Raw genomic sequence first — 21,714 nt, 5'->3', positions numbered from 1 at the left:
AGTTTGAAGGACTCAGAGACAAATCAGTGAGTCAACGACCTCAAGTGGTCTGTTGTGTTCTGCTGTGTTCTGTCCCAGTTCTGTTAAGAGTTACATCTCTGATCATCATGCGTGTTCTGTCCTGCAGACATATAAGCATGTTCAACTCAGACATGATGTTGCTTCAGCTGGCGGTGTCACGTGACAGGAAGTTGCAGTAAAAGCAGCTCACTGACAGACGTGTTCCACATGTTCCATGTTCTCAGTGTCATGTGATGGTGTGCATGGGGTTAGCATGTAACATGATATTTATTGTGTCTCTGCTGCACCACCAGCTCCTGTCCCACAAGGCCCATCCACGACCCTCCGGACCTGCTCAGTGCAGACAGGACACATCTGTCTCAGCCTTCACCCTGATGACATGTTCACAGTTTTATTTCTAAATCTCCAAATCAAACTTCAGTTCTCTCCTGACTGACATCAGACCGAACTGTTCATAATATTATTTACAGACTCAACAAACAAAGGAAAAACCTTTAAGAGACAGAACCTGGATCAATGTGGATCAATGTTGATCGTGGTGGAAACATTCTGTAAACATACATGTCTCATTAATGCATGTCACTAACTAAACTTCTTCCCTGGAGTTTCTGTCTCTGTCGTCCAGCAGGTTCTCGTGGATCGTGGCTGCTGCTGTGGTCCTGCATGACGTCCACTACACATATTACTACTGTCATTATTGCTGCCATATCTCCATCACAGTTTATAGTTAGTTGATGATTTGCTGCTGCTGAGCATCTGTGTCTCTCTGTCTCTATTAATCTGTCTACACCCCTTGTTGTGGATGACTGTCTACTGATGTGCTTGGGTCTGTTCGAAGTTTTTCCTCACCACCATCGCCAAGTGCTCACTCACTGCTTGGAACTGTCGGTCTCTGTAAATAATATTATAAAGAGTACGGTCTAGACCTGCTCTGTATGAAAAGGGTCATGAGATAACTTTTGTTATGATATGGCACTATATAAATAAAATTTAATTTAATTTAATTTAATTGGTGGATTAATGTAGACCATGGTGGATCATGGTGGACCCACATCTGCAGAGACCAGATCAGTTTACAGAGACAAAGATGAACTGCAACAATAAAATAATGAAAACTATAACTTGTGATGGAGATCTGATGAATCCATGAGGACCTGATGAGACGAGAGAGCGCACAAAAACTCTGAGGAAGAAGTTAAGTTAGTAACATGAGAAGAGCCCAGTGCATCAAAGGAAGTGTAGTCCTATAGCAGCATAACTAAGAGATGGTTCAGGACTCACCTGATCCAGGAATCACCTGATCCAGGACTAACTATAAGTTCTATCAAAAAAGAAAGTCTTAAGAGAGGAGAGGAACTTGATACATGAAAGCTCTGGATCCCAATCTACTTTTGGAGACCAAAGAAACCAGGAGGAACCAGGAGGAGCCAGGAGGAATCACGAGGAACCAGGAGGAACCAAGAGGAACCAGGAAGAACCTGGAGGAACCAAGAGGAACCAGGAGGAACCAAGAGGAACCAGGAGGAACCAGGAGGAATCACGAGGAACCAGGAGGAATCACGAGGAACCAGGAGGAACCAGGAGGAACCAAGAGGAACCAGGAGGAACCAGGAGGAATCACGAGGAACTAGGAGGAATCACGAGGAACCAGGAGGAACCAGGAGGAATCACGAGGAACCAGGAGGAATCACGAGGAACCAGGAGGAATCACGAGGAACCAGGGGAGCCAGGGGTAACCCTGCATTCTGAGAGTCATGTGAGCTGTTTCTGATGTTTCTCTTTGTCAGTGTTCTTGTCTCACAACTCGTCATCAGACTTTCAGGGATGTTTTAGGAAGAAGAGATAAAAACAGGAAGTGAATGTGTGTGATGAAAGGATGAACTATGCTCAGTGATCTTCTGCACGAGGTCTTCTTCATAAAAACACAAAACTATGAAGACAGGTTGGACACGCCACGTTAAATCTAACACACTGAGGATCATCAGAACTTCAGTTCATCCTTATCACTTCATCTTCATCTTCATCACTTCATCTTCATCACTTCATCCTCATCACTTCATCCTCATCACTTCATCTTCATCACTTCATCTTCATCACTTCATCCTCATCACGTCATCTTCATCACTTCATCTTCATCACTTCATCCTCATCACGTCATCTTCATCACTTCATCTTCATCACTTCATCTTCATCACTTCATCCTCATCACGTCATCTTCATCACTTCATCTTCATCACTTCATCTTCATCACTTCATCCTCATCACGTCATCTTCATCACTTCATCTTCATCACTTCATCTTCATCACTTCATCCTCATCACGTCATCTTCATCACTTCATCTTCATCACTTCATCTTCATCACTTCATCCTCATCACGTCATCTTCATCACTTCATCTTCATCACTTCATCTTCATCACTTCATCCTCGTGTCTGATGAAGCACTGAGTTTTCAGATGAGAGAGTGCCGCCTGCTGATTGATCAGTTCTTCATGTTACAGTGTCATAACTTAAAATAATCCTTCAGAGACACGATGATGATGATGAAGATGATGATGATGAAGATGATGATGATGATGAAGATGATGATGAAGATGATGATGATGGTGATGATGATGGCTGAGTCTGTGGTCTGTCTTTGAAAACAAACTTCTGCTTCAGAGAGTTCAAACAACATCTGAAGTTCATGAAGGTGTGCTCAGGGTCTGTTCAGGGTCCATGCGGGTCCTGGTCTTCTGGATCTGGGTCAGTACCTCGTCCTTACAGACATTATTTTGGTCTGTTGTGGTCACACTGAGCGGTCTGACATGGACTCGTGGAGGATTTGTGCTGCTGACTCAGGATCATGATGGAGGGCACAGCCTGCATCTGAACACCGTCCAATACAAGCACAGAAACAGTCCACCAGAGACCATGACCAGGACCAGAACCCAGTTTTTACAGAGTACAGTATATTCATAGAGAACCGATGATTTGACTGGACAGTGAATGCCTCCCTGCAGTCATTAGAACCAGGCCTTCAGGACCGACCCGGTCTGTGCCGGGTTAATCTGAGGCTTCATGGAGGTAAATAAAGTACACTGATCATCATGGGTTCATCACTCTTCTGCTTTCATACATATATACGTCTATATATAGTGACAGAGATGCTGTTTTTCAAAACAATGGTTCTTTGTTCTTTTATTTTGGAAAGAAGAGGAAGTGTGGGCGGGGCTTCCTCTCTGTGTGAAAATGAAGATGGCGGCTCTGTGCGGGGACTTCGCGGAGCTCGTGCCGCTGAAGAAACAGCTGATCTCCGTGATCACGCTGTGCAAAGAGCGCGGGCTGCTGCACAGCGCCAAGTGGTGAGACTAACGGCCGCTAACGGCCGCTAACGGCCAGTAACGGCCACTAACGGCCAGTAACGGGCAGTAACGGGCCGTCAACCGTCTGTATTTACCGTTACCGGCTGTTAGCGTGTTAGCTCTGTCAGTGCTGCGGGCTGTTAGTATCAGCGAACTGACTGATCCCAAAGTACGGGGCGGGACCCGCCGGACCCGCCGGGGGGTCGCGGGCTGAAAAGTTTGGGAGCCCCTGAGCTAACTGTTAGCATCAGCTGTTTTCATGCTTCCTGTGATGTCACACACACTTCCTGTGATGTCACACACACTTCCTGTGATGTCACATCCTCTGTTTATGTTTCAGGGCCTCTGAGTTGGCGTTTGCTCTCGACCCGCTTCCTAAAGATGAAGTACCACCAGCACCGGATTTCACTGAGGTCTGTACTGAGTCTGTCAGGACCTGGTCTCTGTCTTGGATCAGGACCTGGTCTCTGTCTTGGATCAGGACCTGGTCTCTGTCTTGGATCAGGACCTGGTCTCAGTGTGTCTGTCTCTAACAGGAGGACGCTCAGGACCTGGACGCTCTCATGCTGGCGAAGTGTTACTTCGACCTGAAGGAGTACGACCGGGCCGCTTACTTCCTGAAGGGCTGCTGCAGTCAGAAGGCGTACTTCCTCTACATGTACTCTCGTTATCTGGTACGGTTCTGTCCAATCGGACCTCCTCACGTCCTCGTTATTCTCCACGTTCCTCTGTGAGCGTAACGTTTCCTCCTCTGTCCTCAGTCGGGTGAGAAGAAGAAGGACGATGAGACGGTGGACAGCCTGGGTGAGGAGCCGTCTGATTGGACCTTTTTAAAGAACTGACTGTGGTTCTGGTAATGTGAAGCTCGTTGTGTCTGGTCCGGTTCTGTTAGGTCCTCTGGAGAAGGGTCAGGTCCGTAATGAAGTGCTGCGGGAGCTGAGAGTGGAGCTCAGTAAGAAACACATCGCTGGAGAGCTGGATGGCTTCACACTGTACCTGTAAGAACGTTACTCTAACATTAACACAACATTCCTCAGCTCATATAGTGGAACACTGATCCGGACCTGTCTGTGTTTGTGGGCTGGTACAGGTATGGCGTGGTTCTGAGGAAGCTGGACCTGCTGAAGGAGGCGGTGGAGGTGTTTGTGGAGGCGATTCACGCTCTGCCTCTTCACTGGGGAGCCTGGCTGGAGCTCAGCAACCTGGTGACCAACATCGAGATGGTAACACACGCCAACACACACACACACCAACACACACACACACACCAACACACACACACACCAACACACACCAACACACACACACACCTTGATTGTACCGTAAGTCAGGATACAGGAAAACCAGCTGATGAAGTGAATGAAGTTTGATAGATCTGGACTGCTTGTGTTCACTCCTTTCCAGTTCATTCTCGATGATTTTGCGTTCAGTACTTTCTCTTCAAGTTGTCCCCTGCCTGTTTTCCTTCCTAGTGTTCCAGCTTCTATGTTCTTCCCCTCCTCTTCCTCCTTCTTTATGTGTTTTCCGTGGTTTACATGTCTATATCAACTTGTCGGATCAATCTCTCTCTTTTCTCCCTGTGGTTCCCTCTTGTCCGTACGTTTGTTTATTCACCGTTTATGCCTGAATGTCTGATCTCCTCGTTAACTTTTAAACCTGATCTTAAACAAAACAAACACATGTGTGTGCTCATTTAAGCCTCGTTACGTTCTGGGTCTGTTGATCAGGAGCAGCTGGAGCATGCTGAGGTGAGCACAGCGCTCAGGTATCTGGGTCAGTACTACTTCAAGAACAAACTGTACGACGAGGGCATCGCTCTGCGCTCACGCTGCTGCGACTACAACGACGTGAGTTTTACCTCAAGCCCGACCGCAACCTATATACTTGTAGTATTTGTCAGTACAGTAACTGACCTGGTCTCTGTTGGCGCCCCTTGCAGCCGTGAGGAGGGCAAAGCTCTGCTGAGGCAAATCTCACAGGTCCGGGATCAGATCGAGACCCATCAGCTGATCTGTTCGCGCCGCTCTCCAACAACAAACACCCGTCAGAAGGGTGTCTCCACTCAACCTCATCTCATTCACGCCCTGACCTTACCCTCCATCACCGCTGTACATGTGTTCATACACACAGTAAAACACAGTCGTGTGTGAGTGTCATGAAGTGTAAATATGTAAATGATTTCAATAAACAAACTTTCAAACAGTCCTTCACATTGCAGTATGTTAATATAATGTTGTTACAACGCTGAAGAATACTTTTGATATAAAAAACAAGCCTGAAAAAATGTTTCAGAGATTTTATTGTGAAAAGAAGAGTTAAACAACACACACAACACACACACACAGCAAAGTGTGTTTTAAGTTTTTCATGAACATGTGTGAACAGTATTTAAATGTTTAAGCGTTAGGTAAAGGTGATTGATATTAATATTATAAAGCTCTCAGCATGTAGGAACCCTCGGTTCATCAAAGCGACTCTCGGATCAGTACTTCCCCCGGGCTGACCGGGGAGTCGGGGCCGGGCTGCGGGGTGGAGACTGCTGACGGGACCTCAGGATCCGTGAGTACGGCATCGCGTTGGCCTTCTTCCATGGTACGCGTGTTGTATGTGCGCGTCGGAAACAGTGACTGGAAAAACGGGCGTTTTGTGGAGGACGGTTCTCTGTGTCGCTTGGCGGCGGCTCCACAGCCCCTCCTCTTACAGGAACCTGTGTTGGTGATGGCACCAGAACCTGAGGGGGGCAGCTGGGTCTGGACCTGGGACAGGGTCTTGCTTTCCGCCTTAAGTCAGCCTTCACGAGTGTCAGACCGTTCTGCAGCTCCACCAGGATCTTATCCTGAGAGGAGCGCGTCAGTAGGAGGTGAGGAGAGAAGGAGGTGATGGAGAGGTGAGGAGAGAGTATGTGTGAGGGAGGTGAGGAGAGAAGGAGGTGATGGAGGGGGGAGGAGAGAAGCGTGAAGCAGAAATCAGTCATTTATCGTGCAGACCGACAGATTTGGTTGAACACTGTTAGAGGAAGAATCAAACATTATAGTGTAACGTGTTTACTGACTCACCACAGGGTGATTGACAGACAGATTACTGAATATGAACCGCTAACTGTGGTTGCTCGGTCATCCGTGTAGCCAACTGAACTGACTCGGGATGCCAGGAGTCAAACCCAGAAGAAGAAAACCACCTGCAGGCTGAAAAGCGGTCCGTTAACGTCCTGATCCTGTAGTCGTACCTGTTTGGCTAGTGTCTCATCAGCGCGGTTAACGCTGCCGCAGCTCTCCCCGCCTGTGTTGCGGACAGCAGGCCCGTTCACCGGACTGCAGGTCCACCCGAGTCTCTGCAGGTCCAGACGCAGCTGGCGCAGGTTTCGCTGGCCTTCCTCCAGCTTTCGGTCGGCAGTGTTGGTGAGTGTTCCTGTTGAACCCGGGACTTCCAGCTGGATCTTCAGCTTCGTCCCTCTGCGAGCAGAACACCTCAGTACCAGGAACAACCAATTGAACACTCAACAGAACCACGCAGCGTTTCAGATCACCTTGAGTCTTGGCGAGCAGCTCGCCCTGACATGATCCAGCTCGGCTCGCAGTCGGCTGAGTTCGTATGAGCAGTGAGGCGTGAGAACGCGAGGACCATCCGCATCTCCATGTGGAACTGACACCGGTTCCGCTTCCTCCTCTTCTCAAGGGCGGCAGGACAAAGCTTCAATCTCCTGATCACGCTCCTGAAAGGAGGATGGAAGATGATCACAGAGAAGATACCGAAGACTCTGATGAAGTGGAGGTCTGATCCACGCCTCACCTTCAGCTCTGACTGTAAAAAACTTTCTTCAGGTGTTTTGAATGTTGCTGATTTTATCCTCGTACCGCTCTCAAGAGCGCTTGCTCGGCCTCCAGCGTCTCACTGAAGGACGACAACACAAATCAGAATAACCACACCCCACCACAGTCCTTCACATGTAGACAAACACGCTAACACACACATGTAGACATACCTGAAGCCGTCCTGCATCCCGGTGATAACCTCCATCATCTTCAGAGACGACCTTTCTCTCACGTTCGCCTCCAGAACTTCCTTCTCCTCCCGCTGACGATGAACTTCCCTCTTCAGGACATCGATGGCCTGGGCAGACCTTTAGGGAGAACAGGCACGGTTAGGGTCTGAAAACACGTTTGAAACAACGCCTTAGTATCCTGGATGTTACCTCTGTGTTCAACATGGTGATATCTCCGTCTTCATGTCACTCTCGTCTTCGTCGTTCTCCATCAGCGAGCTGTTGTTGCCACCTCTGTGGGCTCGCGGAGCAGTGACAGGATGTAAGCCCACCTGGTCTTGGTGGACGGGCCATGACGACGCTGAACACGCCCAGCACGTTTATTTTCCGAACATGAAACCAAATCTGAATCTGTCAAAGCTTTGTTTTCTAACCTGAGATGCGATGGCAGAGAACTTGAGAGCTGGAGGGTCTCGTCGTAGATGGATGCACACGGGTTGATGTGACCACCATTGCTGGAGGTTCTCGGCCACAGAAGAAACCCTGCAGGACCCGGGTCAGTTTACTGTCCCTGAAGGGCACCACCTGAGGGGGGCGTGACCTGCAGAATCACAGGGAACGTCAGGTCTTTGTCAAAAGCTCGTGGAAACTATTTTATATTTATTTATTTAAGAGAGCCCTATAGAACTCATGTGGGCCTCTGAGGTCCAACGCAGCTTCTACGTGCTCGTTTGTTGGCGTACTTGTTGTTCTGGTTGTGCCGCAGTGGGCAATGCAGGTCCGAGTGTCAGCATCGGACGTGTTGATGTTGTTCGCCTCCTTCATCCTCTCCGTTGCGTTGCTCTTTGCAGCGTTCAGATCCAGCCAGGTCGCACACGGTCAGCCTGCGGACACAGAGTTCAGTCACGGAACATGGGAAGAACACGCCTTCCCAACAGGAAACAGGAAAGTGAACTTACTCGTGATGTGCGTGGCCGGGGGGCGGGGTCTGCCTGCAGGTGGACGTGCAGGAGCGGATGGAGAAGTGCTGTGGCTGCGTGGGTCATACGTGTGTGATCAGACATGTGAAACCACGAACAGAGAGGTTTGGAGGTTGGACGGTTTTCTTACCTGCGGCTAGGTTCTGGTTCAGGTGCGTGCTAGCACAGCTCTGGTTTCGTCGCCCGGCCCGGAGGATCCTCCAGGCCTCCTCGGCATGTGGACCTGATCAAGTTAGGTCTGACGAAACACAGGAAGTGAAGCATTGTGTCAAATGATTTAGTGACATCACTTCCTGTGTGGTGACTGTGAGGAGCAGGTGCGTTACCTTTGACGTAGGGGTTTGCCCTGCTTGTCGTCGCTCAGCCTCAGCGTGGCTCGTTTCGGGGGCCAGCAGCGACGGCGGCGAGGCGTCCACGAAGGTCTACAGGAACTCGTTGTAGATCTCGTAAAAGGACACCAGTGGAAAGTGGACGCCGTCCTCAAGGTCGTCGCCGCCACTGTGTGATAGGCTGTCAGGCTCCAGACAGACGCTGTCAGTCTCTGCAGAGTCAGCCAGAACACCGGCCGGGTTTAAAAGAGAAATGGAACGGAGCCCCGTTCAGGTACGCATCATGTCCAGGAACAGGAAGTCCTCACTCACCTTCCAGCTGCATGGCGATGTTACTCGTGGAGGACAGACACCTCCGATCCCGCTGTCCCAGGACCGTGGTCGACCTGCCTCGATGAGAATTCTCATCCTGAAAACAAAACCAGCTGTCAGCTTAGACCTGCGAGCGGGCCAGAACCAGAACACAGTTTACACGAAAACCTTTGGAACAGAACGTTCCTCCGTCTGATGTTTGACCAGACCGTTTATTAAACATCAGTGATCCGTTCTCGTAGTCGGCTTCTTCACTAAAGATCATTTCTGACGCCGTGTGCAGACGTCGACACCACCGAAGAAGAAGGCGGCGGTTCTGTACCTCTTTGAGCAGAGAGGTTTCTGCGGATTTCCTCCACTCGGACCTCGCCAGCACTGAGCTGCCTCACGTTCCTGGTACATGATGGGCTTCAGGTCCATGGCGCCATACAGACGGCCCTGCAGCTTCCTGAACAGAGACACTAAAGCCCGGGCAACAGGCCCGCCTCTCGACCAGAACCTGCGGACTAAGATGGAGACTTCTGGAACTGCTCGTTGATCAAACTGGGCCTTGGGGGCCCATCACCGAGTTCTGGAACTTACCCTGAACCGTGTACGTTTTTCCTGAATGGTCAGCCATATGTGTAGATGAGCGGTTTTCTCCCGCAGCACGTCGCTCACCATTCTTCTCATGTGTTCTCGTAGAACTGCTGGGGTCGTCTCCGGCCGAAAATCGAGTCACAAGACAGGTCATCAGGGTTACAAATTAAAGAAACGTTCATATGTTCATGTCATCGTTCTGTGCTGCAACACGCCGTGTTCTGTGTCTGCCTTGGAGAAGCTGAACTTGTGCATGTTTGGGTGTCTGCTCCCCCGCGGGACCTCATGTTCTGAGACTCTTTGGGAGCTTTGAGCAGCAGATTCTTCATCTTGAACTGCCACACAGCCCTGAAACCAGAATCAGACCAACAATCCAAGACCAGGGACCAGAATCAGAACCAGGACCCGGTTTTCATGTGGACCTGTGTCTACCTGTTCCTCCCCTTGGCCTCGCTCAGCTTCCGTCAGAGGTCGGCTCGTAAGACACCATTGACCCGGTCCGTGCTTCCTCGTCAGGCTCTCTGGGTCGACATGACAGGCTCCTGTTCTGCAAACATCGAATTTAAATCGTGAATTTAGACGGTTAGGGTTAGGGCTGGGCTCCAACGCGTGCAAAGGGACGCTGTCCTCACGGTGACTCACCGCGTCCTCACTGCAGGCTGGTCCAGGCCCGGTGAGATCACAGAGAGCTCGGGTAGCCGAGGACGGGCCGGGCCTCCGAGTTCTGCTGCCTGTGGACTCAAAGACGCGCGAGATCCTCGTCTCATCATAAGGACCATGTGGACAAAGACAGCCGCCATGCTCACCTGTTACTGTGAGGCAGAACAACATGAGGTTGTGGGCGTGGCCTCCCGCAGTATTTTTAAAATGTCACAGGTACAAGGTGATCTATGACAGAACGCGTCCTAACACGTACAGTGTACAGGTGATCTACCTGACAGAACGCGTCATAACACGTCACAGTGTACAGGTGATTCTACTGACAGAACGCGTATACACGTCACAGTGTTACGGTGATCTACCTGACAGAACGCCGTCATAACACTCACAGTGTACAGGTGATCTACCTGACAGAAAGCGTCTTAAACGTTCACAGTGTACAGGTGATCTACCTGACAGACGCGTCATAACGTCACAGTGTACGGTATCTACCTGACAGAAGCGTCATAACACGTCAGTTTAACGAACCTTTGAATTTACCGCCACTGATTAGGCTCATCTAATTTAACGTGAACTGTGAAACTTCACGTGTGTTCGACCCGCGGTGACAAGAGATGTACGAAGTGGAACCTACTTAAGTACTAAAATGCCAGTACTTACTTTTTTGCGGTATTATTTTTTCCCCCAACTTCACTTTTTGCACTACATTTTTTGATGAATTTAATCTTTACTCCGATACATTTTTCATTTGTGTGAATCGTTACTCGTTACTATTGTAGCGTCCAGCCCGGACACGTGATGAATGACGAGGGCGTTTATAACAAAACTGCATTCATTACTGAACGGTTTGGTTCCAGGACCGGTGACTGTCGGTCGGAACCCACGCCAAAACACCAAACCAACACCCACCAACACCCAACACCACACCAACAAACACCAACGACCAACACAACAACACACACCAAACACACACCAACACCACACACACACCAACACACACACACACACCAACACACACCAACACAACACACAAAAACCCAAACAACAACACCACCCAACACACAACCAACACCAACACAACAACAAACAACACACACAACGCAACCACAACACCAACACCAACACCACCAACAACCACCAAAACGACACGACAACACACAGACAACACCCCACACACACACACACACACACACACACACACACACACACACACACACACACACACACACACACACACACACACACCAACACACACACACACACACACCAACACACACACACACACCACTATGAGCTACTATCAGCATCTACCTCCCTCTGCACGGCCGGACCAAACAGAACCTCTGAACCGGCAGTGTCCAGTCTAACAGTGAACACAGCGACAGAACCTCTGAACCGGCAGTGTCCAGTCTAACAGTGAACACAGCGACAGAACCTCTGAACCGGCAGTGTCCAGTCTAAAAGTGAACACAGTGACAGAACCTCAGAACCAGCAGTGTCCAGTCTAACAGTGAACACAGCAGCCTATCAGGTGGTTTTCTTGCCGGGTTTGGATCCTGGCATCCCGGGCTGAGTCAGTTCAGTTAGCTACACGGCTGACCGAGTCTGTGAATCACCTCGGTCATGTCATGTTATTCCCTGTTGGTCTCAGAGGCTGTGCTTGGGTCCGGTCCGGTCCGGCTGCTGTTTGATTAAGTAATAACATTGTGTACATATGCAGCGCTGCTTAGTCGTACTCAGTATCAGGTGGTGATGGTGTGTCGTCCTCCTCAGCTGAAGTCTCTGTCTCTGCCGGACTGCTGGATCAGAGACTTCTTCATGGCTCACATGTACACCGAGCTGCAGATGATCAAAGAGGCTCTGCAGAAGTACCAGAACCTGATCGAGGCGGGCTTCTCCAAGAGCACCTACATCATCTCCCAGATCGCTGTGGCCTACCACAACATCAGAGGTACATATGTTGTTAATATGTTCTCCATACGTTGTTAATACGTTCTCCAAATGTTCTCTGTGTTCTCCATACGTTCTCTGTGTGTTCTCCATACGTTGTTAATACGTTCTCCATACATTGTTAATACGTTCTCTGTGTGTTCTCCATACATTGTTAATACGTTCTCTGTGTGTTCTCCATACGTTGTTAATACGTTCTCCATACGTTGTTAATACGTTCTCCATACATTGTTAATACGTTCTCTGTGTGTTCTCCATACGTTGTTAATACGTTCTCCGTACGTTCTTTGTGTGTTCTCCATACGTTGTTAATACGTTCTCCATATGTTCTCTGTGTGTTCTCCATACGTTCTCCATACGTTCTCTGTGTGTTCTCCATACGTTGTTAATACGTTCTCCATACGTTCTCTGTGTGTTCTCCATACGTTGTTAATACGTTCTCCGTATGTTCTCCATACGTTGTTAATACGTTCTCCGTACGTTCTCAGACATCGACCAGGCTCTGGCTCTCTTTAATGAGTTGAGGGATCAGGATCCGTATCGTATCGACAACATGGACACCTTCTCCAACCTGCTCTATGTCAAAGTGAGTTCACTGATCCAATGACACACCTGAAGGTTCTGGTTCTGGTTCTGATGGTCCTCATCTCTGCAGAGCATGAAGCCGGAGCTGAGCTACTTGGCCCACAACCTGGTGGAGATCGACAAGTACAGAGTGGAGACGTGTTGTGTCATCGGTGAGTGCAACAACTTTGTGTGTCAGCTGATCTGTGTTCTGGTCTGTGATTGGTTGCTCTGTGTGGTGTCAGCTGATCTCGGTGCTGTCCTGTGATTGGTCGCTGTGTGTCGTCCTCAGGTAATTACTACAGTTTGCGCTCTCAGCACGAGAAGGCGGCGTTGTACTTCCAGCGAGCGCTCAAACTGAACCCTCGCTGCCTCGGAGCGTGGACGCTGATGGGCCACGAGTACATGGAGATGAAGAACACGTCTGCCGCCATCCAAGCCTACAGGTGAGACTGGGCTGGACCTCATGATGTAGGTCATGTGACCATTCAGACCAATCATGTGTTTCTCCATCAGACACGCCATCGAGGTGAACAAGAGAGATTACCGGGCCTGGTACGGACTCGGTCAGACCTACGAGATCCTCAAGATGCCGTTCTACTGTCTGTACTACTACCGCAAGGCTCACCAGCTCAGGTGACGTTTAACAAACGTTCTGTTTGATTATTTTTAACGACAGTCTTTACGGATCCACAGCAGCTCACAGTGCACAACAATAAATGTTTTATGTTTTTGACACGATTGTTTCATGTTTCAGGCCCAATGATTCTCGTATGTTGGTCGCTCTCGGGGAAAGCTACGAAAAACTTTCACAGCAGGTCGAAGCAAAGAAGGTAGAGTGAAGATGCTTCTGTGTGTGTGTGTGTGTGTGTGTGTGTGTGTGTGTGTCTCTCTGATTGGTCATGTCTCTCTCTGATTGGTTGTAGTGTTACTGGAGGGCGTACTCTGTGGGAGATGTGGAGAAGATGGCGTTACTCAAACTGGCGAAGTGAGTTTAAACTTCAGATCATCTTCATCTTGTCACGTCAGTCTCCTGTAACTGTGATGTCAAATTCATATTTAATGAATAACTAACGAATATTTAACGACTGATTTGTCCGTCAGGCTCCATGAACAGCTGAATGAGTCTGATGATGCGGCTCAGTGTTACATGCTCTATATCCAGGACATTTTCTCCTGTGGGGTACGTTTGTTTTATTCACCGTTATGCCTGAATGTCTGACTCCTCGTTAACTTTTAAACCTGATCTTAACAAAACAAACACATGCGTGTGCTCATTTAAAGCCTTGTTAACGTTCTGGGTCTGTTGATCAGGAGCAGCTGGAGCATGCTGAGGTGAGCACAGCGCTCAGGTATCTGGGTCAGTACTACTTCAAGAACAAACTGTACGACGAGGCATCGCTCTGCGCTCAACGCTGCTGCGACTACAACGACGTGAGTTTACCTCAAGCCCGACCGCAACCTATAGTACTTGTAGTATTTGTCAGTACAGTAACTGACCTGTGTCTCTGTGGCGCCCCTTGCAGGCCCGTGAGGAGGGCAAAGCTCTGCTGAGGCAAATCTCACAGGTCCGGGATCAGATCGAGACGCCATCAGCTGATCTGTTCGCGCCGCTCTCCAACAACAACACACCCGTCAGGAGGGTGTCTCCACTCAACCTCATCTCATTCACGCCCTGACCTTAACCCTCCATCACAGCTGTACATGTGTTCATACACACACGTAAACACAGTCAGTGTGTGGAGTGTCATGAAGTGTAAATATGTAAATGATTTCAATAAACAAACTTTCAACAGACTTCCTTCACATTGCAGTATGTTAATATAATGTTGTTACAACGCTGAAGAAATACTTTGATATAAAAACAAGCCTGAAAAATGTTTCAGAGATTTTATTGTGAAAAGAAGAGTTAAACACACACACCAACACACACACACAGCAAAGTGTGTTTTAAAGTTTTTCATGAACATTGTGTGAACAGTATTTAAATGTTAAAGCGTTAGGTAAAGGTGAATATTTGATATTAATATTTATAAAGCTCTCAGCATGTAGGAACACTCGGTGTCATCAGAAGCGACTCTCGGATCAGTACTTCCCACGGGCTGACCGGGGAGTCGGGGCCGGGCTGCGGGGTGGAGACTGCTGACGGGACCTCAGGATCCGTGAGTACGGCATCGCGTTGGCCTCTTCCATGGTACGCGTGTTGTATGTGCGCGTCGGAAACAGTGACTGGAAAAACGGGCGTTTTTGTGGAGGACGGTTCTCCGTGTCGCTTGGAGCGGCGGCTCCACAGCCCCTCCTCTTACAGGAACCTGGTGTGGTGATGGCACCAGAACCTGAGGGGGACAGCTGGGTCTGGACCTGGGACAGGGTCTCTGCTTTCCGCCTTAAGTCAGCCTTCACGAGTGTCAGACCGTTCTGCAGCTCCACCAGGATCTGATCCTGAGAGGAGGCGAGTCAGTAGGAGGTGAGGAGAGAAGGAGGTGATGGAGGAGGTGAGGAGAGAAGGAGGTGATGGAGGAGGTGAGGAGAGAAGGAGGTGATGGAGGAGGGGAGGAGAGAAGCGTGAAGCAGAAATCAGTCATTTATCGTGCAGACATTAGACAGATTTGGTTGAACACTGTTAGAGGAAGAATCAAACATTTATAGTGTAACGTGTTTTACTGACGTCACCACAGGGTGATTGACAGACAGATTACTGACTAATGAACCGCTAACTGTGGTTAGCTCGGTCATCCGTGTAGCCAACTGAACTGACTCGGGATGCCAGGAGTCAAACCCAGGAAGAAAACCACCTGCAGGCTGAAAGCGGTCCGTTAACGTCCTGATCCTGTAGTCGTACCTGTTTGGCTAGTGTCTCATCAGCAGCGGTTAACGCCTGCCGCAGCCTCTCCCCGCCTGTGTTGCGACAGCAGGCCCGTTCACCGGACTGCAGGTCCGACCCGAGTCTCTGCAGGTCCAGACGCAGCTGGCGCAGGTTTCGCTGGCCTTCCTCCAGCTTTCGGTCGGCAGTGTTGGTGAGTGTTCCTGTTGAACCCGGGACTTCCAGCTGGATCTTCAGCTTCGTCAGCTCTGCGAGCAGAACACCGTCAGTACCAGGAACAACAATTGAACATCAACAGAACCACGCAGCGTTTCAGATCACCTTGAGTCTTGGCGAGCAGCTCGCCCTGACACTGATCCAGCTCGGCTCGCAGTCGGCTGAGTTCAGTATGAGCAGTGAGGCGTTGAGAACGCCGAGGACCATCAGCATCTCCATGTGGAACTGACACCGGTTCAGCTTCCTTCCTCTTCTCAAGGGCGGCAGACAAAGCTTCAATCTCCTGATCACGCTCCTGAAAGAGGATGAAGATGATCACAGAGAAGATACCGAAGACTCTGATGAAGTGGAGGTCTGATCCACGCCTCACCTTCAGCTCCTGACTGTAAAACTTCTTCAGGTGTTTCTGAATGTTGCTGATTTTATCCTCGTACCGCTCCTCAAGGAGCGCTTGCTCGGCCTCCAGCGTCTCACTGAAGGACGACAACACAAATCAGAATAACACACACCACCACAGTCCTTCACATGTAGACAAACACACGCTAACACACACATGTAGACATACCTGAAGCCGTCCTGCATCCCGGTGATAACCTCCATCATCTCAGAGACGACCTCTTCTCTCACGTTCGCCTCCAGAACTTCCTTCTCCTCCCGCTGACGATGAACTTCCCTCTTCAGGACATCGATGGCCTGGAGCAGAGCCTTTAGGGAGAACAGGCACGGGTTAGGAGTCTGAAAACACGTTTGAAACAACGCCTTAGTATCCTGGATGTTACCTCTGTGTTCAACATGGTGATATCTCCGTCTTCAGTGTCACTCTCGTCTTCGTCGTCTTCCATCAGCGAGCTGTTGTTGCCACTTCCTGTGGGCTCGCGGAGCAGTGACAGGATGTAAGCCACCCTGGTCTTGGTGGACGGGCCATGGACGAGCTGAAACACGCCAGCACGTTTAATTTCTCCGACATGAAACCAAATCTGAATCTGTCAAAGCTTTGTTTTCTAACCTGAGTAGCGATGGCAGAGAACTTGAGAGCCTGGAGGGTCTCGTCGTAGATGGATGCACACGGGTTGATGTTGACCACCATGCTGGAGGTTCCTCGGCCACAGAAGAAACCCTGCAGGACCCGGGTCAGTTTACTGTCCCTGAAGGGCACCACCTGAGGGGGGCGTGACCTGCAGAATCACCAGGGAACGTCAGGTCTTTGTCAAACAGCTCGTGGAAACATATTTTATATTTATATTTTATTAAGAGAGACCCGTATAGAACTCTATGTGGGCCTCTGAGGTCCACGCAGCTTCTACGTGCTCGTTTGTTGGCGTACTTGTTGTTCTGGTTGTGCCGCAGTGCGGCAATGCAGCGTCCGAGTGTCAGCAGCGACGTGTTGATGTTGTTCGCCTCCTTCATCCTCTCTCCGTTGCGTTGCTCTTTGCAGCGTTCAGATCCAGCCAGGTCGCACACGGTCAGCCTGCGGACACGAGTTCAGTCATGTGAACATGGAAGAACACGCCTTCCCAAACAGGAAACAGGAAGTGAACTTACTCGCTGATGTGCGTGGCCGGGGGGGCGGGGTCTGCCTGCAGGTGGACGTGCAGGACGCGGATGGAGAAGATGCTGTGGCTGCGTGGGTCATACGTGTGTGATCAGACATGTGAAACACATGAACAGAGAGGTTTGGAGGTTGGACCGGTTCTTACCTGCGGCTAGAGTTCTGGTTCAGGTGCGTGCTAGCGAAGCTCTGGTTTCGTCGCCCGGCCCGGAGGATCCTCCAGGCCTCCTCGGCACTGTGGACCTGGATCCAAGTTAGGTCTGACGAAACACAGGAAGTGAATGCATTGTGTCAAATGTATTTCAGTGACATCACTTCCTGTGTGGTGACTGTGAGGAGCAGGTGCGTTACCTTTGACGTAGGGGTTGCCCTGCTTGTCGTCGCTCAGCCTCAGCGTGGCTCGTTTTCGGGGCAGCAGCGACGGCGAGGCGTCCAGAAGGTCGTACAGGAACTCGTTGTAGATCTCGTAAAAGGACACCCAGATGGAAAAGTGGACGCCGTCCTCAAGGTCGTCGCCGCCACTGTGTGATAGGCTGTCAGGCTCCAGACAGACGCTGTCAGTCTCTGCAGAGTCAGCCAGAACACGGCAGGGTTTAAAAGAGAAATGGAACGGAGCCCCGTTCAGGTACGCATCATGTCCAGGAACAGGAAGTCCTCCTCACCTTCCAGCTGCATGGCGATGTTACTCGTGGAGGACAGACCTCCGATCCCGCTGTCCCAGACCGTGGTCGACCTGCCTCGATGAGAATTCTCATCCTGAAACAAAAACCAGCTGTCAGCTTAGACCTGCGAGCGGGCCAGAACCAGAACACAGTTTACACGAAAACCTTTGAGACAGAACGTTCCTCCGTCTGATGTTTGACCAGACTCGTTTATTAAACATCAGTGATCCGTTCTCGTAGTCGGCTTCTTCACTAAAGATCATTTCTGACGCCGTGCTGCAGACGTCGACACCACCGAAGAAGAAGGCGGCGGTTCTGTACCTCTTTGAGCAGAGAGTTTCTGCGGATTTCCTCCACTCGGACCTCGCCAGCACTGAGCTGCCTCACGTCCTGGTACATGATGGGCTTCAGGTCCATGGCGCCATACAGACGGCCCTGCAGCTTCCTGAACAGAGACACTAAAGCCCGGGGCAACAGGCCCGCCTCTCGACCAGAACCTGCGGATCAAAGATGGAGACTTCTGGAACTGCTCGTTGATCAAACTGGGCCTTGGGGCCCATCCGAGTTCTGGAACTTACCCTGAACCGTGTACGTTTTTCCTGAATTGGTCACGCCATATGTGTAGATGAGGCGGTTTTCTCCCTGCAGCACGTCGCTCACCATCTTCTTCATTGTGTTCTCGTAGAACTGCTGCTGGGTCGTCTCCGGCCCGAAAATCTGAGTCACAGACAGGTCATCAGGGTTACAAATTAAAGAACATGTTCATATGTTCATGTCATCGTTCTGTGCTGCACACGCGTGTTCTGTGTCTGACCTTGGAGAAGCTGAACTTGTGCATGTTCTGGGTGATCCCTCGCTCCGCGGACCTCATGTTCTGAGACTCTTTGGGAGCTTTGAGCAGCAGAGTTTCTTCATCTTGAACTGCCACACAGCCCTGAAACCAGAATCAGAACCACAATCAAGACCAGGGACCAGAATCAGAACCAGGACCCGGGTTTCATGTGGACCTCGTGTCGTACCTGTTCCTCCCCTTGGCCTCGCTCAGCTTCCGTCAGAGGTCGGATCCGTAAGAACACTTTGACCCGGTCCGTGCTTCCTTCGTCACGGCTCCTCTGGGTCGACATGACAGGCTTCCTGTTCTGAAAACATCAGAATTTAAATCGTGAATTTTAGACGGGTTAGGGTTAGGGCTCCAAGCGGGTCAAAGGGACGCTGTCCTCACGGTGACTCACCGCGTCCATCACTGCAGGCTGGTCCAGGCCCGGTGAGATCACAGAGAGCTCGGGTAGCCGAGGACGGGCCGGGCCTCCGAGTTCTGCTGCCGTGGACTCAAAGACGGCGAGATCCTCGTCGTCATCATAAGGACATGGGGACAAAGACAGCGCCATGCTCACCTGTTACCTGTGAGGCAGAACAACATGAGGTCTGTGGGCGTGGCCTCCCGCAGTATTTTTAAAATACGTCACAGTGTACAGGTGATCTACCTGACAGAACGCGTCATAACACGTCACAGTGTACAGGTGATCTACCTGACAGAACGCGTCTTAACACGTCACAGTGTACAGGTGATCTACCTGACAGAACGCGTCATAACACGTCAGTTTAACGAACCTTTGAATTTACCGCCACTGATTAACGGCTCATCTAATTTAACGTGAACTGTGAAACCTTCACGTGTGTTCTGACCCGCGGTGACCAGAGATGTATAGTAACGAAGTGGAACTACTTAAGTACTAAAATGCAGTATCTGTACTTTTTTGGAGTATTATTTTTTCCCCCAACTTCCACTTTTACTGCACTACATATTTTTGATGAATTTAATACTTTTACTCCGATACATTTTTCATGTGCTGAATCGTTACTCGTTACTATTGTAGCGTCCAGCCGGACACGTGATGAATGACGAGGCGTTATTGAACAAACTGCATTCATTACTGAACGGTTTGGTTCCAGGACTCGGTGACTGTCGGTCGGAACCACGCCAAAAACACCAACACCAACACCAACACCAACACCAACACCACCAACAACACCAACGACAACGACAACCACACCAACAACACCAACACCAACAACACCAACGACAACGACAACAACAACAACAACACCAACACCACCAACAACACCAACGACAACAACAACAACACCACCAACACCACCAACACCAACAACACCAACGACAACGACAACGACACCAACACCACCAACACCAACAACACCAACGACAACGACAACAACAACAACAACACCAACACCACCAACAACACCAACGACAACAACACCACCAACACCACCAACACCAACAACACCAACGACAACGACAACAACAACACCAACACCAACACCACCAACAACACCAACGACAACGACAACAACAACAACAACAACACCACCACCAACACCAACAACACCAACGACAACGACAACGACACCAACACCACCAACACCACCAACACCAACGACAACGACAACAACAACAACAACAACACCACCAACACCACCAACACCAACAACACCAACGACAACGACAACGACAACAACACCAACACCACCAACACCAACAACACCAACGACAACGACAACGACAACGACAACAACACCAACACCACCAACACCACCAACACCAACAACACCACCAACACCAACAACACCAACGACAACGACAACGACAACGACAACGACACCGACACCGACACCGACAACGACAACGACAACAACACCACCAACAACAACAGACCCGGTGTCACATCAACAACAACAGACCCGGTGTCACATCAACCTCGCTCGTGCGCCGTACGTCATACACAGGGCCGGTCTATGGGGGTGTTCGCCCAGGGCGCAAATGTGGCCAGGACCGGCGCTGATCATACACCTGACTCACCCAGGTGCTCTCTCACCTGCTGCCCCGCCCCCTCGCTCTCGCAGTCATTCAGACGCATTCACAGACCATGGGAAATCACAGAACTCTACCATGAACATTGTAACACTGTAACATTAGAAGTTGTGCCTTAATAAATATTTGAAATAATATAAACAACAGTACTTGTACTAGTACTTTTACTTGTACTTTTACTTTCAGTACTTGAGTAGCATTTTTTTTACATACTTCTACTTGCAATACTTAAGTACAAGACATTTTGAATACTTTAGTACTTTTACTTAAGTATGGTGTTTAAAGAACACTTCAACTTCTACTCAAGTCAGTTTTTTGATATAGCACTTGTACTTCTACTCCCCTCCGTTACTCCAGTACTTTATACATCTCTGGCGGTGACTCACCTCCGAAAGTCTCTTTTTTCCGGTTTTATTCAGAACCTGTTGACACAGTCACGCCGGTATCGGGTGAGTCCACCTTGAGCTAACGCTGGTTCCGTCTCTGCTGGTTCCGTCTCTGCTGGTTCCGTGTGAGCTGGTTCTGTCTCTGCTGGTTCCGTGTGAGCTGGTTCCGTGTGAGCTGGTTCCGACCCTCTGATCGTCTGACCCGTTTTGTTTTTGAACAATGCGCCTCTGCTGCAAAGCCGCTCACTGATTGGCTAAAGCTTGTAACGTCATGGCATACGCCACTCCCTGGTCAATACTGCGCATGTGCATTTCTCAAGTTGAAAAGAAACAAAATGGCTGCGAGAGAAAGATTCAAAAAATAAATTTATTAAAAAACAAACACGAAGTTTACCTGTCTGTCTGTCTGTCTGTCTGTCTGTCTGTCTGTCTCTCTGTCTGTCTGTTAACCTGTCTGTCTGTCT

At 49.8% G+C, this 21,714-nt stretch overlaps 2 protein-coding genes across 3 annotated transcripts; one reads left to right on the top strand and one right to left on the bottom strand.

The window, feature by feature from the left end:
- Positions 1–3,213: 3,213 nt before the first annotated feature.
- On the top strand, positions 3,214–14,518 carry cdc23 (CDC23 (cell division cycle 23, yeast, homolog)). The gene is made up of 16 exons (XM_019273061.2): positions 3,214–3,364; positions 3,705–3,777; positions 3,901–4,038; positions 4,126–4,168; positions 4,257–4,362; positions 4,455–4,587; positions 11,980–12,157; positions 12,645–12,742; positions 12,812–12,893; positions 13,013–13,166; positions 13,237–13,356; positions 13,478–13,553; positions 13,647–13,708; positions 13,825–13,903; positions 14,035–14,154; positions 14,247–14,518. Exons 1-16 carry the CDS (start codon positions 3,252–3,254, stop codon positions 14,397–14,399), a joined length of 1,728 nt encoding a protein of 575 aa, XP_019128606.1. The 5' UTR covers positions 3,214–3,251; the 3' UTR covers positions 14,400–14,518.
- Positions 14,519–14,596: 78 nt separating this feature from the next.
- On the bottom strand, positions 14,597–21,555 carry kif20a (kinesin family member 20A). Of its 2 annotated transcripts, none has more exons than XM_027273506.1 (18): positions 21,251–21,555; positions 19,204–19,372; positions 18,991–19,110; positions 18,786–18,905; positions 18,550–18,688; positions 18,293–18,468; positions 17,972–18,065; positions 17,661–17,873; positions 17,458–17,569; positions 17,303–17,380; positions 17,085–17,228; positions 16,767–16,935; positions 16,540–16,692; positions 16,326–16,465; positions 16,131–16,233; positions 15,866–16,055; positions 15,563–15,792; positions 14,597–15,162 (listed from the first exon to the last, which is right to left on the bottom strand). In XM_027273506.1, exons 2-18 carry the CDS (start codon positions 19,357–19,359, stop codon positions 14,806–14,808), a joined length of 2,694 nt encoding a protein of 897 aa, XP_027129307.1. In that variant the 5' UTR covers positions 19,360–19,372; positions 21,251–21,555; the 3' UTR covers positions 14,597–14,805. The 2 variants fall into 2 exon arrangements, with proteins under 2 accessions (XP_027129307.1, XP_027129308.1); XM_027273507.1 differs by lacking the exon at positions 21,251–21,555 and adding an exon at positions 20,735–20,766.
- Positions 21,556–21,714: the final 159 nt, after the last annotated feature.

This window comes from Larimichthys crocea, chromosome XXII, assembly GCF_000972845.2.
Source record: "Larimichthys crocea isolate SSNF chromosome XXII, L_crocea_2.0, whole genome shotgun sequence".
Lineage (NCBI taxonomy): Eukaryota > Metazoa > Chordata > Actinopteri > Sciaenidae > Larimichthys > Larimichthys crocea.
The sequence above is the reverse complement of the archived record's forward strand: the minus strand, read 5'-3'. Positions and strand labels throughout refer to the sequence as shown.

Coding starts and splice junctions, on each gene's coding strand:
- cdc23 (XM_019273061.2), top strand. CDS start 3,252: ATGAAGATGGCGGCTCTGTGCGGGGACTTCGCGGAGCTCGTGCCGCTG. Junction 3,365..3,704: donor CTGCTGCACAGCGCCAAGTG/GTGAGACTAACG, acceptor TTTATGTTTCAG/GGCCTCTGAGTTGGCGTTTG. Junction 12,158..12,644: donor GGCCTACCACAACATCAGAG/GTACATATGTTG, acceptor GTACGTTCTCAG/ACATCGACCAGGCTCTGGCT.
- kif20a (XM_027273506.1), bottom strand. CDS start 19,359: ATGGCGCTGTCTTTGTCCCCATGTCCTTATGATGACGACGAGGATCTC. Junction 18,066..18,292: donor GAAACTCTCTGCTCAAAGAG/GTACAGAACCGC, acceptor TTTTTGTTTCAG/GATGAGAATTCTCATCGAGG. Junction 17,229..17,302: donor CCGGCCACGCACATCAGCGA/GTAAGTTCACTT, acceptor TCGTGTCCGCAG/GCTGACCGTGTGCGACCTGG.